Source organism: Lepidothrix coronata, unplaced genomic scaffold, assembly GCF_001604755.1.
Source record: "Lepidothrix coronata isolate B3197 unplaced genomic scaffold, Lepidothrix_coronata-1.0 Scaffold138, whole genome shotgun sequence".
Taxonomy (NCBI): domain Eukaryota; kingdom Metazoa; phylum Chordata; class Aves; order Passeriformes; family Pipridae; genus Lepidothrix; species Lepidothrix coronata.
In genome coordinates this window covers 2,088,026-2,103,126 of record NW_016690318.1, presented here as the reverse complement: position 1 = coordinate 2,103,126, position 15,101 = coordinate 2,088,026, and the positions used below count along the sequence as shown (strand labels likewise).

Sequence of the window (15,101 nt, the reverse complement as noted above, 5' to 3'; positions counted from 1 at the left end):
TCTATGGGTTAATTAGTTAATTCTTACCTGAAAGTTAAAGACTTAGTAAGTACAAAACCAGAAGAAATATCATACACAATATATCACCGTGCATATACACACATACACATGCTCTCTCACTCTCCACCACCACTCTCCCACCGCCGCCTTGAAAGTTCCCAATTAAGAAGTTCACTCAGTTTTGCCTAGGCTGTAATTTATTTCTCAAGCTCAGTCTTTTGTTGTTGTTTTTGAACAAAACACACAGTACTTTTGTTCTTGCCCATTCAAATTAGAAAAAGTTGTGGTTCAAAATAATGAGAACAATTTCACTTTTGTTATTAATCTTTTGTTTTAATCATAGTACTTGATAAACAGCTGAACAGGATCCTAGTTTAACAGAAGGATAAACAAGAACACTGATGACAATTTGTTACAACTGCCTTAATGTACCTTTTGCTTAATGAACATCTGAATATGCAAGAAAATATTTTTGGAGGACACCCCAAAAGAAAACAACTTGCTGGTTGAACAACAGAAACAATGTCCTTTTTGCTATTATGCTGAAATCAAAGTCATTTATATATAAAAATAAATGTTATGTTCTAACAAGAACATTTTAGACAATTACATCTGTGCTTAACAAAAAATATTGGTCACTTGAGACTAGAATAATTAATATTTTAAAGGTTTTTAGATTATCAGAATGTATGGATACAATTCAACACAAACTGTAGCTGAAGGGAACCAGGACTGAAAATATCAATTCGTCCATCTGGAATAAAAATGCAACTAAATTAACTAATTAAATATTTAAAATACTACCATGGAATGTGACAGTAGATATGGTCCATACCTACTATATCGGAGGGAAGGAAAGTTTAACATGTAATAATTCGTACCTTACACATTTAGTTAAATATAAACATTTGTTATTTATACATAAAGTCGCTTCCAAAAAACTATTAATAAGTGATTTAGTTGCACTTAAAATCAGTTTTATTTCTCATTTGCCAAGTATTAACTTTTCTTAATCTTAAATCAACTGTCACTAGTGCACTTTTAGTTAAAATTTCCCATCAGGTAAGTTTAATCCTTTTAAAAGAGCCCCCTCACCTAAACCATGAATGTACAAAGTGGCAAAAGTTAATCTCTTTTAGTATAATCATAGTTTATATACTCATTTTATAGCCAATAATAAGAACAGGCTTTCCTTTGCAAGATCTCCTTCACAACTCGCAACAAATGCCACGCACTCAAAGGAAATAGTTAGGCGTGGCTACCACTTGTAAAATGCCAAGGTCTGACAAGTCTTGTTGCTTCCTCCACATCAAGCATCTCTTATGTGAAAGAAGATTCCCTTCAGCTTGCCAAAAAGCTTCCACAAATCCAAGTTAGATGCTTCCTGGAAACAAAGATTTTTCAGCTCTGTTTGGCACAAGACTGATTCATCCCGCAGCTTTATGCTTTCCTCCACAGCACCCACACACCTCACCACAGTGATGGCATGCTCTCAAGGGGAGGTAGCAGCACATACATGGAGCAATGAAAGAGAGTGCCACCAGTGCTAACCAGCGTAAGCAGAACTTGTCATCACTAGTGTCACACGAGCAAGGATCAGAGAAATCTCCTTCAGAGTCTGACATGCAGTGATACAGCATGCTCTCTGCGCAAAGCATGCAACTAACTTGGTAGATACATCTTTTAATAGGATCTGGCGCATCTTGACATTTTCCTCTGCCATTATCTTCATGATTAAACCTTTCCTGGCAGTATATACAGCGGGAACGCTCACCATCCTCTTTTCTTCTTTTTGAGTTTTTAAATTTTGATGAGGAAGGCTGAGTTTTAAATACCACAGAACTCTTCGAGTCTTTCAGGGAATTCAACTTAGTTCCATCCCCACATGGGTATAAATAGTCAGATTTTTTACTGTCTGATTTAGAAAATGGTATATTTGAGTCTGCATCATCCCTCTCCAGGTCGTTCTTCCACATGTCAGGATGCCTGTAGTCTGCATAACGACGTATCAAAATGTCACGAGGGTTTATCCTAACAATTTCATCTTCGTCCTGAAAACTAACGTGTCTGATGGACTTCAGTGGGACCTGAAATGGCAAAGTAAGAGAAGTTTACTACAGTGAAGTCTCAAATTTACATCCACCTACAATGTAAAACTCAAATTAGAAAATTAAAAAACGACACTTTTTTTCCTTGCTGCTTGACAATAAAAAAACCCAGCTTATTTTCTCACTATTACAATTTACAAACTTCCCCACAGTAATGAGTCTTTTGCATGGTATTAGGTCTATGAGCTTTAGTATTCTTTCGTGACTTTTCAATACCTTGTAAGAGCTTTGAACATTTTGCTATCCACACAAAACTTGATGCTGCTCTTTGAATTATGCTCAAAATTAGGGTGTTAACATCTTTCGGTGGAAACTAACTCCACAGATTAATTATGCCTTATGTGAACGTGCTGATTTCACATCAGCGATGATCTGCTGCTTTAGGACTAACTCCCTGATACATTCACTTTTGTATTATCTAGGAGAAGCTTTCCTTTATTCCTGTCTTAAATTTTTGAACTCTCTCCATTTTATAACAAGAGTACTCAATATTTGTTACTTATTCTCAAAGCTGCATTCTAAATGAGGATTTTATCATGTGAAGAATAATATTCAGTATGATGATCCATCAGCTTCTAAAGACATTTCCCCTTAGCCAATTACAGTACTTAAATTACTACAATTACAGTACTTAAATTCATTAGTTTAGGACACTAGCAAACACCTAAGTACTTCCTAAATTCTCAGCTTGTAATAAACTGACTATAATTCAAGACTTTAAAAGGCAGGTAAGAAGGAACGTGCTAAACATGCACAAAACAAACAGTAGAGAAATAAGAGCGAGTTCTTGTTCTGCCTTACAATGAGAGGGCATGGGGACATAGAAAAGTTGTCAAAGGTGGCAAAATTCATAGAATCATCTGAACTGAAATACTGAAGACCTCAGATAAAAGTGTAAGATAGTGGACTGCCACTAAGTGTTACTGAAATCACATTACAAGTGACTTGCAAGAAAAGGTGCAAATAATGACAAGATAAAAATTTCGCATGTGTATGAAAGTAGCTCCTGAAAATAGCAGACAGTGCAAAGGTCTCAGTACGTCCCAGTATTCCTACCTTACAGACAGGCAATTATTTTCCTACACTGTAGGGCTATTATGATCAGAGACAGATTAAAAGTGGGCTTCAAGTCAAATTCCGCCTTCTCCTTCTGTCAAGTGCACAGCCTGTAAACCACCTCACAGAAAGCACCAAAAAAATCTCCACTCCCTAACCTATTAGCCTTACAAAGTCTCCAGAATCATGAATTATTTGGGAATGCATCTTTGGCACCAGTATGGTTGCTTTGGGAGCGTTTACCTTGTTAATACTCAAATTAATGAGAATTAATGTGTCACCATTCCAAAGTCGAGGACAACAGTTGAACTGCATGTTCCTAATCTGTTGCAGTGTGTGACAGAAAACTACTGAAAATGATGTTAAAACACTTCTATTTTACTTCTCACGTGCCTAAGGTCCTACTACACTGAAGTCTGCATGTCCTGGTTTTGGGATAGGAGACAGAGGAGGGAGAAGGGAAGGCAGCTGTGAAAGAGGAAGAAAGAACTTATTAAAATATGCCATCTTCTGATTATGTAAGAATATCTATAGCCTGCTCTAACCATCACTTCCCTGCTCAACAATCCTTGTGTGATAAGTACAGAACTGTAATTAGAACTGCTTTGCCCTGAGACTCTCAACTGGAATATGCTAACAATAATAATGTTTTTTTTTCCCGTGGCTCTAAGCCACATAGTTGGACTTCCACAAGGTCTCAAGGATATAAGAAGAAGAAAGGTTATATCCTATTTAGCTAACATTGCTCCTCTTCCATACTTCCCCTGGCTCCTATACAAGCAGTCAGGCTTCCTCTTTGCTTATAAAAGCAGAGTTCTTCTCAACTCTACTCTGTTTTCAAACAAGAGGAAGAGTATTGTTTAGCACCAGTAAATAGCTATGGCTAATTGGCTTTCTTGAGCACTTTACAGCATAAATTTATTTAAAGGGAAAAGCAGCAAAAATGTCATTAGAATCCCATATGTTACAGGCATAAAGGATCCTTACCCCACTGTCCACACAGAATATTACGCACACATTTAAGACATTAAATAAAACCCATTGTTTAAAGGAAAAAACCCTAAAACCTCAAACAAAAAAACCCACCCTCAGCCTCCCATTCCCCAGACAGCTAATAGCCATTAAAGATCACTACAAATGCTAACAACTGTAAAATCTGACCTCTCCTCAGCCTTTGAAGGCTTTTTATTTGCTTGAGCAGAACACATCATATACATAGAACTCATTTAATTTTTTCAAGTCCCCAGACCAACACCTAAAAATAGTTAATAACTGACATGTTACAAACAATGCACCGCTACACATTCTTTATACAACTGATGTTGAGAAGTATTTCTTTAAGAAAGAAAGTGGGAAATGGTGAAAAACAAGCAAACTGGAGAAATGTTGGAAAAGCTTTATTTAAATGAAGTGCTTACTCGTTGGGTGTTTAATGGGACCTACATGAACACATGAAAACTTAAGAACAATACACAATTCAAATTCAGTTAAGTACAAATACCAGCAAAATTCAAAGAGAATAACAGACACAGTCCTCTAAACATTCAAAATTAAAACTCAGTATGCCATCTCTGTATGCCAGCTGAAGCAGGAAGGGAGCAGGAATATTACAGCAAACTGAAATTCTACAAAAAATCTGATTATGAACATGATTAGCCAGATGGAAATTAGAGAGAAAATTTTTGTTGACATGCCTGAACCCACAAGTATTGCACCTTATTTGAAGGGTTGCACCTTCAAGGTGACAAGGCACGGTCACTTGCTTGGTACTGTAGCCTTTGCTGTTTCTGCCCAAACAGATACACCTGTCTTTGCTGAGCTTGCAACTTCACAATATGAGGACACCAGCAGCTGAATCTATCATCGCAAAACACTAAATTTAAGTTAAACATGCATCCACGTATCAGAAGCTGAAAAGCTGAGGGACTTAAGTATTTTCTACTAATAGCCAAAGTACTACAGGTAAAGATCTGAATTGTCATTAATCACTTTAGTTTGAGCGCACACTTCTCAAGCCGTTCAACTTACGAGCACAGTAAGAGTGTTCAAACTTATTTACGTAAAATTGAAACAAAACAGGTAATTAGCTCAAGATTTGCTGGGCCACCTGGTCACATGCATGGAGTTTAGCTGAGACAGTACAGCACGTGCGTATACACAATGTGAGGTTTTGTTGACTTGCCTATATTCTAAATGTGTGTACCACAAGACCATGCAAAAAGCATGGAATAGCAGTTGCAGATGGTGACAAAATATGATAAGAATATTTTAAAGAATATCTACTTAAATTTTCATGGAATCTCTCATAACTGCAGTTTTCAATTGGAGCATTGTAATTTCAAAAAAATTACTATTTAATTTCTATTAGACAGACACAAACTACCCAGTATACCGCAGCTTAAATTATCATTTACTCAGTAGCCAATTTTATACACGCTCTTAAAACAGGTATTTTAAGCTACTGCACTTTTCTTTACAACTCAGTGAAGACTAACAGCACATACATCACTGGTTACTGTAGCTATTACATGTTAGCTGCAATAACCTAATCACCTATCCATTCTATTCTAAAAAATATTTACAATTCTATTTGCAAGTAAATGGGAAGAGGGAAAAATATGTACCTCTTAATGAACAGAACAAACAAAAATATGAGGTGACTTATACAAAGAGATAACCAGAGTAGATCAATGATTAAAAATCAGAAGTTCAAAATTTTGAGCTCTTTACTTAGTTCTCCAGATGATACTGCACACTTCTTTTGCCCAATAAAGCAGTTTAAGAGCAGCTGATACAAGACTTTAATACAATCCTATCTTTCTCTGCAAAAATGACTGAGAGTACTAAAAAGCTCTATTTCAAGGAACAGAAATATTTCTGACAAGTCTTCAAAACTACTTGAACTTGCATTCTACTTTGACTGCTGTTATTTACATATTCTAAGAGCTTCCCATGTGTTTGCTTCTTGACATAAAAGCTTCCCAGGCTTCTAGACATAAGACCCTCAAATTAATTATTATCCAACTTACTGTTAAGTCTACTTCTACAGGCTATAAAAACTGTCAAATTCTTTGAGCTTTAGAAAAAAGAAAAATGTATAGTGTTAGAGGAAAAGCTGTACCAGTGGCTGAATACTTTTTATACATAACTGATACATTCTTTTCCTTTGTGAACCAAAATAGAGTATTTTAGTTTTAATAGGCAGTTAGAGAGGATAAGCAATGTTTCACTAAAAATATTTAGCAGAAGTGCACTACTTTGCAATGCATCCAAGAAATCAGTTTTAAAGACACTTTTCAGTATTTCTAATCAAAACATTATTAGTATACGTATAACCAAGATTGAGCTCATGGCCAAATAACATTTTCTGAAAAATTTTTAACAGCTTTTCAAGGCTGCAGATACTGAAGTCTGTAATACAAAAACTGAATTCAAAGAAAATAAAGATTTATTAATGTAGTCTGGTGCAATACAAACACAGGTAAATACCTTCACAAAGCTTTATCTCTGCCATAATAATGCTATAATATTTCAGCTGCAAAGCCTATATTGGTAATTTCAGGAAGTTGAGAGTGTAATACTACACATAGGGACTTAGAACAAAGTGATTTCTTGTCAGAAACTACATACTGTGCCATTAATACAGCAAGTAAATAAGAACACCTTCTTTTATTGGTATTCTTACCTGGTTAGGTTGGTTAGGAAAACAGGCTCTCCTGGTGTTGAAATCCTCAAATGCTGAAGGCCTTAAATTCGCACTGTTGTAGGTTTCACTGGTTACTACAGTTTCATGTTGAAAAAGGTGATCTTTCATTAATGAACCTGATGTATTGTCTTGAGCAGTCTAGAACACATAAGAACTCCCTTGAAATGATTTTGCATTTATACAAAAACCACACCAAACCCACCAAGTTCACATATAAATGTGTTAATATTCTATGTAATGTGTTAGAGGCATCTAAAAATAGAAGTATTTTTAAAGCACTTAGAAGTAGGCAAGTATTTTCTTTACTGTGAGTCAGCCTTGGCAAATACAAAGTTTCATCTCTGCAGAGGGTACAACTTGGGCACTTCAGATACACACCTTCTGAACTCAGTTGCCAAATCAGACTTCTTTAAGGAAGCAGAGATTAGCCCATTCTCTGAGATTATGCTTTCTCTAACCACCCATGAGGCTGCCAGTATTTTCAAAAATACAACTGGAGAAAAAAAAACTTCTGAGACTAATAAGACAAAAGCTAGTCAGACCTTTTAATAAATTAAAAGCAAGATCAGCTGGAAAGGATCAGAAAGTCAGTTTTAACATACACTAATTAACAATATCTAATTACAGCAAGTGTGTATTAAACAACTAATGACTGACTTTTAAAGAAATTAAGGTTATATCAGGCAATTTGATACAAAAGTGAGACCATGTGGCAACATATATATCTGCAGGACCTGTGCCATTTAGAATGAAGAAGAGGAAGTATGTTTGGGTGGAATACTGGCTTGTGAGGTGATCCAGCTTCTGAAATGAATAGAAAAACAAACAGTCCTCATTCTTTAAGCTTGACTGACTGGGGTATACTTAGGATACAGCAGAGCATTTTGATACTAATGCCATTGGGCTGTCAAAAATGTACTGTAGGATGTTTTGTTTGTATTGAGAGATGCTGTAAAGTTAACTGGCTGTCATCATCTGATAGCACTGAGAAAATTCTGGCATCATCCAACTTCCAGCAATGAGAATGTTTTAGCTTTATTACAAGGACTTGTATATATCAAGAAAACATTAAGAGGAGAAGAATAAAAACACTGCAGAAAACTACTGAGGCAGAGGCAAACTGAAAGTTTTGTCAGGTTCATTTATCAAAATACTTAAGGAACTTATACTGGGATTACATTAGCACCTCATGTATGTAAAAGCCTAATGTATCAAGTTCTAAAACTATCTAGAGAAACTGGAAGTAGCAGGGCTGTAGCTGATTTTTAGGAGAAAGGAAATCATCACATCACTAAAAAATTTATGTATTGCTCAAAAGCACTGAGTGGAAAAACATTAAATTTAGTAATTAATTAATGATCAGCTTAATGAATACTAGAAAGCATACACCCCAAGAAAGATAATAGCTCACTCAATCAGGTTAAAGTTCCAATGAAAAATTTTGAAGACAAGCAAAACTTCAGAAAGAAGTACTTTTTGCAGATCCTTGAGCATGACAACAACACTAAAGCAACCGACCCTGTTATTGTCAAAATTCAATATTCTGGTCAAACACTCTTGAGAAAGGAGTATTAAAGAAATGTTGAAATGACTGGCAGTTAGACTTCATAGATGTACATTTATTTTAGGAGCAAAAAGCATCAAATATTAGTGCAATATCAAACATCTTCCTAGCAGAAGGCATTCCTGCAGGTATATTGCCCAACGACAAAAAGCTTCCAAGCAGTGGTTCAAACCACAGAAGAGCTGCATTCAAAACAAGGAATAAATGCCTACAACTAATTTTGGTTTGAGCAACGTTAAAAATTATTACAAACATTAAAGCTAACAGCTATGAGCCATTTTATAGAAACCACAGTGATAAGCACCCTGTTTCCCCCTTGCTCCCCTCCCCCTGCTATTATAAATTTGAATGGTCTTGGGAGAATGGAGCAAGCTGCAAAAACTACTACTCCTTTCTTCCCAGGGAAAAAAGATACTACCCACAAGCCAGTCTTTATCCCTGGGTGAGATTTGTAACAGCCTGCATTATTTCCTGTCCCTGCAGGTGACTGACACCTTTTTTCTTCAGCAGTAAACTACCTACACTACAAAGCAAAAAGGACACGTATGCACTCCCCTTGGCAGTCAAGAAAGGCTTCATCTAATGAAGGACACAGGCAACAATCATCTATTACAGTGCTAACTAGCAGTGCCAGACAATGATGTATGAAAAACAAATCGTACTCTTAAAGCAAACCTTTGTGCCCTACACACAGCAATTATCAAAGAATGCTTTTAGAAAATTCCAAAATGAACATCACAATTCAAGCTAAATGACTTCAAGGACAAATTTCGGGGTGGCAGGAGACAGAAAAAGGCACCTGATCTTTTGCAAGGCAAAAACTCATAAGACAGCCTTTTTGAAAGCACAATGCTCAGCTTACCAACATAGATACTACAGGTAAGCGGACACAGCTGAACTTCTGATATTTATGAAAACCAAAAAGCAATCAGGTCAATTATGATCTTCTTTAGCCAATAAATATTCACTATACAGAACAACAGAAATGCCAGATGAACATCATGAATTCTGTGTTTTTAATTAAACTGTAGTTTAGATACAGTCAAACCACGTTTATTCGTATCCAGAAAGCTTTTCATTGAACAACACTTCCTACTCCAATCTGATGTTTTATGATAAGGTCATAAACACCTGAAAACCCACATTTATAATGGAAACACTGACAATCTGAAGTAGGAGGCCCTAGAAAACAGAAAGGCTTTTGTGTTGAAAATCCATTTAAGTAAAAAGCAAACATATAAAGTATTCAACAAGAACTAAGCTTGTTATATTAAATATACAGAATATCACACACAAACACAGATGCACATATTCCCCTTTTCTACTGTCCAAAGCAATTACACCGCCCACATTTGATATCCTTTAACCACAGCCTGCAGAGTACAGTACTGGCATAGGTTATTCAGTATCATCTGTAAAGTAACCTACGCCAGTTTTTAATGCACAACGGAAATCTGGTTTGCTCCCAGCTGCTGGTATAATAATTACTGTCCTATGGTTGCTAAGAGATACTCTGATTTTTTTTCCAAGACTACTAAAACATTTCTGTGCGCACAGGCAAAAGGATGCTGGGTAAAGCAATAAAATGACTCCAGCTGTAGCTCTCCAGCAGAATTCAAAGCCAGATGACAGCTGTAGAGAAAATGAAAACCAGACTTCTTCAAATTTTCTCTCCTTACTTCTCCCAGTTTGCCAGAGTTAAGTCCGGGAGAGAATTCAACATTGTTCTGCAAACATTGTTAAAAATGTTCTGCTTTAAGTAAGTTTAATGATTACACAGAAGGATGGATGAGAGACCACATTTCCGTTGCATCCCAGTTCTTGCATTTACTTCCCATGAGGCCTGAAAATCTGCTGTTTGATGCTAACCAACACAAGAATGTTTAAATGTTTTTTCCTTAATTTTTCAATTGTGACTAGATGATACAGGTTTCAAAAACATCTGAATAACTTCCTTCTGCTTTAGTTATTTCTAAGACTGATGGAGCAGTATATTTGGCAAAGAAACTACTATTTTCAGGTATGTGTTTCTGACATGGGGTGAAATATGAACTAGATTACTCCGAATATTTTGTACAGTTTGAAGTAAAAAATAAGACATTTGACATGCTTCTTTCTTCAAAGGCTGTTCTACCTGAATATATACAGCACACTAGATGCAAAGAGGCTGTTAGGGTGAGGAAGAAAAAAATATAATTCCTCCTGTTTCTAGAATACAATTCCAACAAAAAAACTTAATAAACCCAAATATTTTAGCACAGTATATGATTAGATTTATTTTAAATTGATAATGTGAATTAGTATTACTTTTAGTTCTAGGAACTGGGCCTAGTCAATTTATTAACTGCACTAAATATTGCTAATCTTCACTGGTTTACCATGTAGTACTGTCTTCTCCGTAAAAACAAGGGTAAATTATTTCACATTTCCTCACAGGTCATAATTTATTTTAGAGAAATAATACTTAATACAAAAATAACAACTTCTTCAAACCTTTTGTTACAGACAAAATAAATTGAGTGGTCACTAAATAATGCAGTTATGAAAAGGTCTCTAAATAGTGTATTTACAAAGAGGCATATGAACTGTTAATGTCCTTCCTGACTGCACCAAAACCACTTATGATGTAAGTTGCAGGCCTTTTCCAGCTTTGTATTAGCAAAAAGCCCAACTTACTTACTTCTGAAAGAACAAGCCAAACTTTTTCTTCTGCTTATAATTTATCAGTCTACAGTTTTCTTCTGCCAGTACTAAGAAACTGAAAAGCATAAGTGATCCATTTCTTACTGCTTCAAAACTGTTAAAATGTGCTGGTAGCCTATAAATAACACCAGTATGGCTGAATCAACAAAACCTGAAAGAAATTAAGACTCAACTGCTCTATTTTTCAGTTCTCAAAAGCAAGACTTATGCACTTCAGGATCCAAAACCCACATAAAAATAATTTTAAATGCATGAGTTCTAGATTTCATTGATTAGATTTACTTCTAAGAAAAAAATATTCTGATTTTTATGGGTTTTTTTTCAGTTAAGCTAGATGAGTTTTAGAGCAAGAAGTTTATATTTGGTAGAGGAAAAGAATACAAGCCAATCTTTTAACAAACAAGCAAACTGACTTAAACAAGCTGCTCATCTACTATATTCAAAATGCATCATTTTATACCAAAACCATCCAAACTTCCTACCCAAACAAATTCCCAGTGTATATTTCCACATAAGTATATATACATTTGCAGGCTCAATTTACGAACATTTCACAAAGTCAGATACCTTTTCATTATCTCATTTGTATATTTCTATTTGAGATTAATCTGGTAAGACTAAGGCTTATTTGATGATATAAGCAATTTACATCTAATAGGTTAACTAAACAACTAATAATAATCGTAATAATTTAAGCAACCATTAGAAGCAAGTATGAAAACCTTTGATTGTATTCTTTTAATACTGAGACTAACATTATTTGTGAACTCAGAACAGCTAAAGAAACTATAATGAAGCTATGTCTTCTTAAAATGATAAATTTGATCTTCAGTAAAAAGAATGCTTTCTCTGTTTGATTTTATTTACAAAATGTAAATAAAACCCCAAAAAATCTAGTAACCCAAGATACAACATAGTAAGCCAAATGCTAGCCTAGAAAGCACAAAAGTTCAGTTTTTGGATCTGCATTTAAGAGATGCACATACAACCTTTGGACAATCACTGTTTCTGCTTGCTACTTCTATAAAGTGTAATAGTAATTATTACAAGGAGGCACTGAGGTTTCACAACACCATCACTGAGAAGATCAGTTTTGATCTTACTTGGATCATTTTATTTGCTCTCTGTAGCACCAAATAAAATAACTTAAGAAGCATGTTTAGCTTTCTTCATCACTGGTCATCTTCATTACAAAAAAATCAAAAACAATGGCAATGAAATTTATGTACAAACTACATACTATATTCATACTTCAAATATACACTAAATACAGGATTCCTGCTGACTAGAACAGTATAGGCAAAACTGCCCTTATATTCTACCCACACTCTAAAATGCCCTTGCATAGATACACTCCAAAATTTACTCAAAAATACTATTAGAGACTTGGTAAAAGAGCTTATAAAACAGCAAAACAAAAAATCATTAGGCCTTTTAAACTACACAGAGGCAAGAAGTGGGGGAGTGGAAGTCAACATGACTCTTCAAATACACAGTGCATTATCTTTAAAGAAAAATGGTCTTATCCACCAGTTAAAAACCCCCGGGGTATCGAGTTTCATTTACAACAGTATCAATCATGGAAGGGGAAGGAATTAATAATGTGAAGGAGAATGTACACTATTTGGTATTTCAAAGGTATTCTTGGTGACTAGACCTGGTGCCTGTAACTAAAATGCAGCTTTTCTACACTGACATTCATAACCCTGCAGTTACAGCTTCGTTACTGATACATAAACCTGTTAAAGCAGGGTGCGTTCAGTCTTCCTTGCACTTTTTTTTCCCCCCTCTCTTCTGGTATTGTTATTGACAGGCAATGCTAGTATCACTTATTTTACTTTGGTAGGTAGAGATATGGTAAGAGATATTGGCTAGCTTTTTTGCCTTTTGAAAGCAAGCCATTCTTGCCACTTATCCATGGCACAAATCCCCAAATGTAATGTATGAAATTACATTTTATATCCAGAATGTAAAAGATGGTTCTACCACGTAAAAGATAGTTTGTACCACATAAGATTGTTTGTACCTGTAATATATATATATTGTGTATATATATACATACACATCTGTTTTATAAAGAATATTTTTTAAATATATGTGTTTATTTTTAAAAATATATATAAAGTAAAACCTATATTTAGATACGTAAATAGGTGATGCATTTATATTCACATGTATATCGAATAGTTGTTGTAAATACACTTTTCTCCACTTTTCCAACAACAAATTTTGTAACTCTAAGGAACCACAGATATTTGCTTCAATTTTGGCATCCTTATATAGAAATATAATAACTAGGCAGCAAAATCAAGAGGCAATTCATTTGTTCTAATCTCATTAGGCCTGAAGAAATTGTTCAATAATTAATCCTTGCAACAAAGCACGTTTAAGCAAGTCTTTTAAGAGCTGATTAAGGACTGAATTAACTTTGGCACACATTTCCTCCATCCTGTAAAAATCTCATTCCTTTTTTAAATCTGAAATATCTAATATTTATAGCAATTTTACTTTCAAGTGCCTTAAAATAAAGCACTGCAAATAAAGAACAACAGGTGGTTCCATAGCCAACACTCACACAAAGAAATAAAGTTCTTCTATCATAAAACGGAAAGAAATCAGGAGATTTCTGCATTGCCACTGCATTGCAGTATCCTTTCTAAATACTTGACTCTCAGTCTACTATCGTAATTTCATTCTTACCCATATCTTCTAAGTCTGCTGCTAATTTTTTTGATTTTGTGTTGCAGAGATTCTACACTCGATCTATCTACACTGATAAAGAATTTATGCTGGCATATATGACAAAACTATTTCCCTCAAGAAACCACTTAGGAATACTATCAATTTTCTGAATAGCCACTAAGACCCCTGAATCAACTTTTTTCTTTATCAGCTTCATATTAATTTAAATATTTGCACTCTGAAAACTGAGTATGTGTGTGAATAAAGGAAAGGCTTTCCCTAAAAATGTAAATAAGAAGGAAAAGATAACAAGCATACATAGACAGGAGGAGGATTTACTCACTTATATTACAGCTTTTTACTGTGTGTGTGTATACATATATCTATCTCTATATCTATATATAGATATTCGTAATATTTGTTTATCCTGGCTTTTTAATTACATGGATTCTTGGATATTACCAGGCAGTGCTACCCACCAATGTCACAGTACTTAAGGTATATGATATGGTATTTGTGCAAAGCACTATAACTCTAAAGCATGGTTGGACATAAATTTTTACCTCTTAAGCCATTATGACCTACAGAAATTAGTCAACTGAATTAGTCAAATTGAATAGTGCAAATAAGGATCCATAAAAACTTGAATCTCAACAAGTAATTATCTTCAGTGTGTTTTTAAAAGCTGTCTGAACTTCAGCCCTTGTCTGGACTAGATTCTTTTATCTCAACATCTTTTTAACTCTAACTATACAATGAAGTGTCTTATCACTGCAGAGTGAAATCTAAGAAAACAAACAGGATATGCAAGTAAAAAGATTCTTGATTCCTCTCTTTTTTCCATAAGAATATTTCAAGTTCCAATAAATTTAAAGAGGACACATAACCTGAACAGACATTCTGAACTTAAAAATTAAACTCAAGATGACTAATCATCCTATTGATTAAATAATGCCTACTTTGTTTAGGACAGACAATACTGTAAATCTTGTAGATAATTGTTCAGGAATTTATTTAATTTAACTGAATTTTGCTATTGCTCTTATTTTACTTATTCTCACTAATGAGAACAAAATCTGTTCAGTATATTTCTAAAAAAAAAAAATAAATGCACAATTCATTTAAAAATTTACTCACTTGAAAGCAGTCTTCTGCCACTTCAACATCATTTTGGGAGGGTGGATAACCTACACAGAAAGAAGAAAAAAAACCAAAGTAGACAAGGTTATTTTCTTTTTATTTACAGCTTACTGCTTCCAGTAGTCCATACATCTTTCAATAT

The 15,101-nt window shown here is 34.6% G+C and overlaps 1 protein-coding gene across 1 annotated transcript in view; it reads right to left on the bottom strand.

Moving 5' to 3' along the window:
- Window positions 1-312: 312 nt before the first annotated feature.
- SPRED1 (sprouty related EVH1 domain containing 1) overlaps window positions 313-15,101 on the bottom strand; it is a 61,967-nt gene continuing 47,178 nt past the window's right edge. The window contains exons 4-6 of the mRNA XM_017827380.1: window positions 14,957-15,006; window positions 6,850-7,008; window positions 313-2,087 (exon numbers count right to left, since the gene is read on the bottom strand). Of these exons, the coding sequence (XP_017682869.1) occupies window positions 1,428-2,087; window positions 6,850-7,008; window positions 14,957-15,006 (869 nt within the window). The 3' untranslated portion in view covers window positions 313-1,427. The remainder of the gene's footprint in view (window positions 2,088-6,849; window positions 7,009-14,956; window positions 15,007-15,101) is intronic.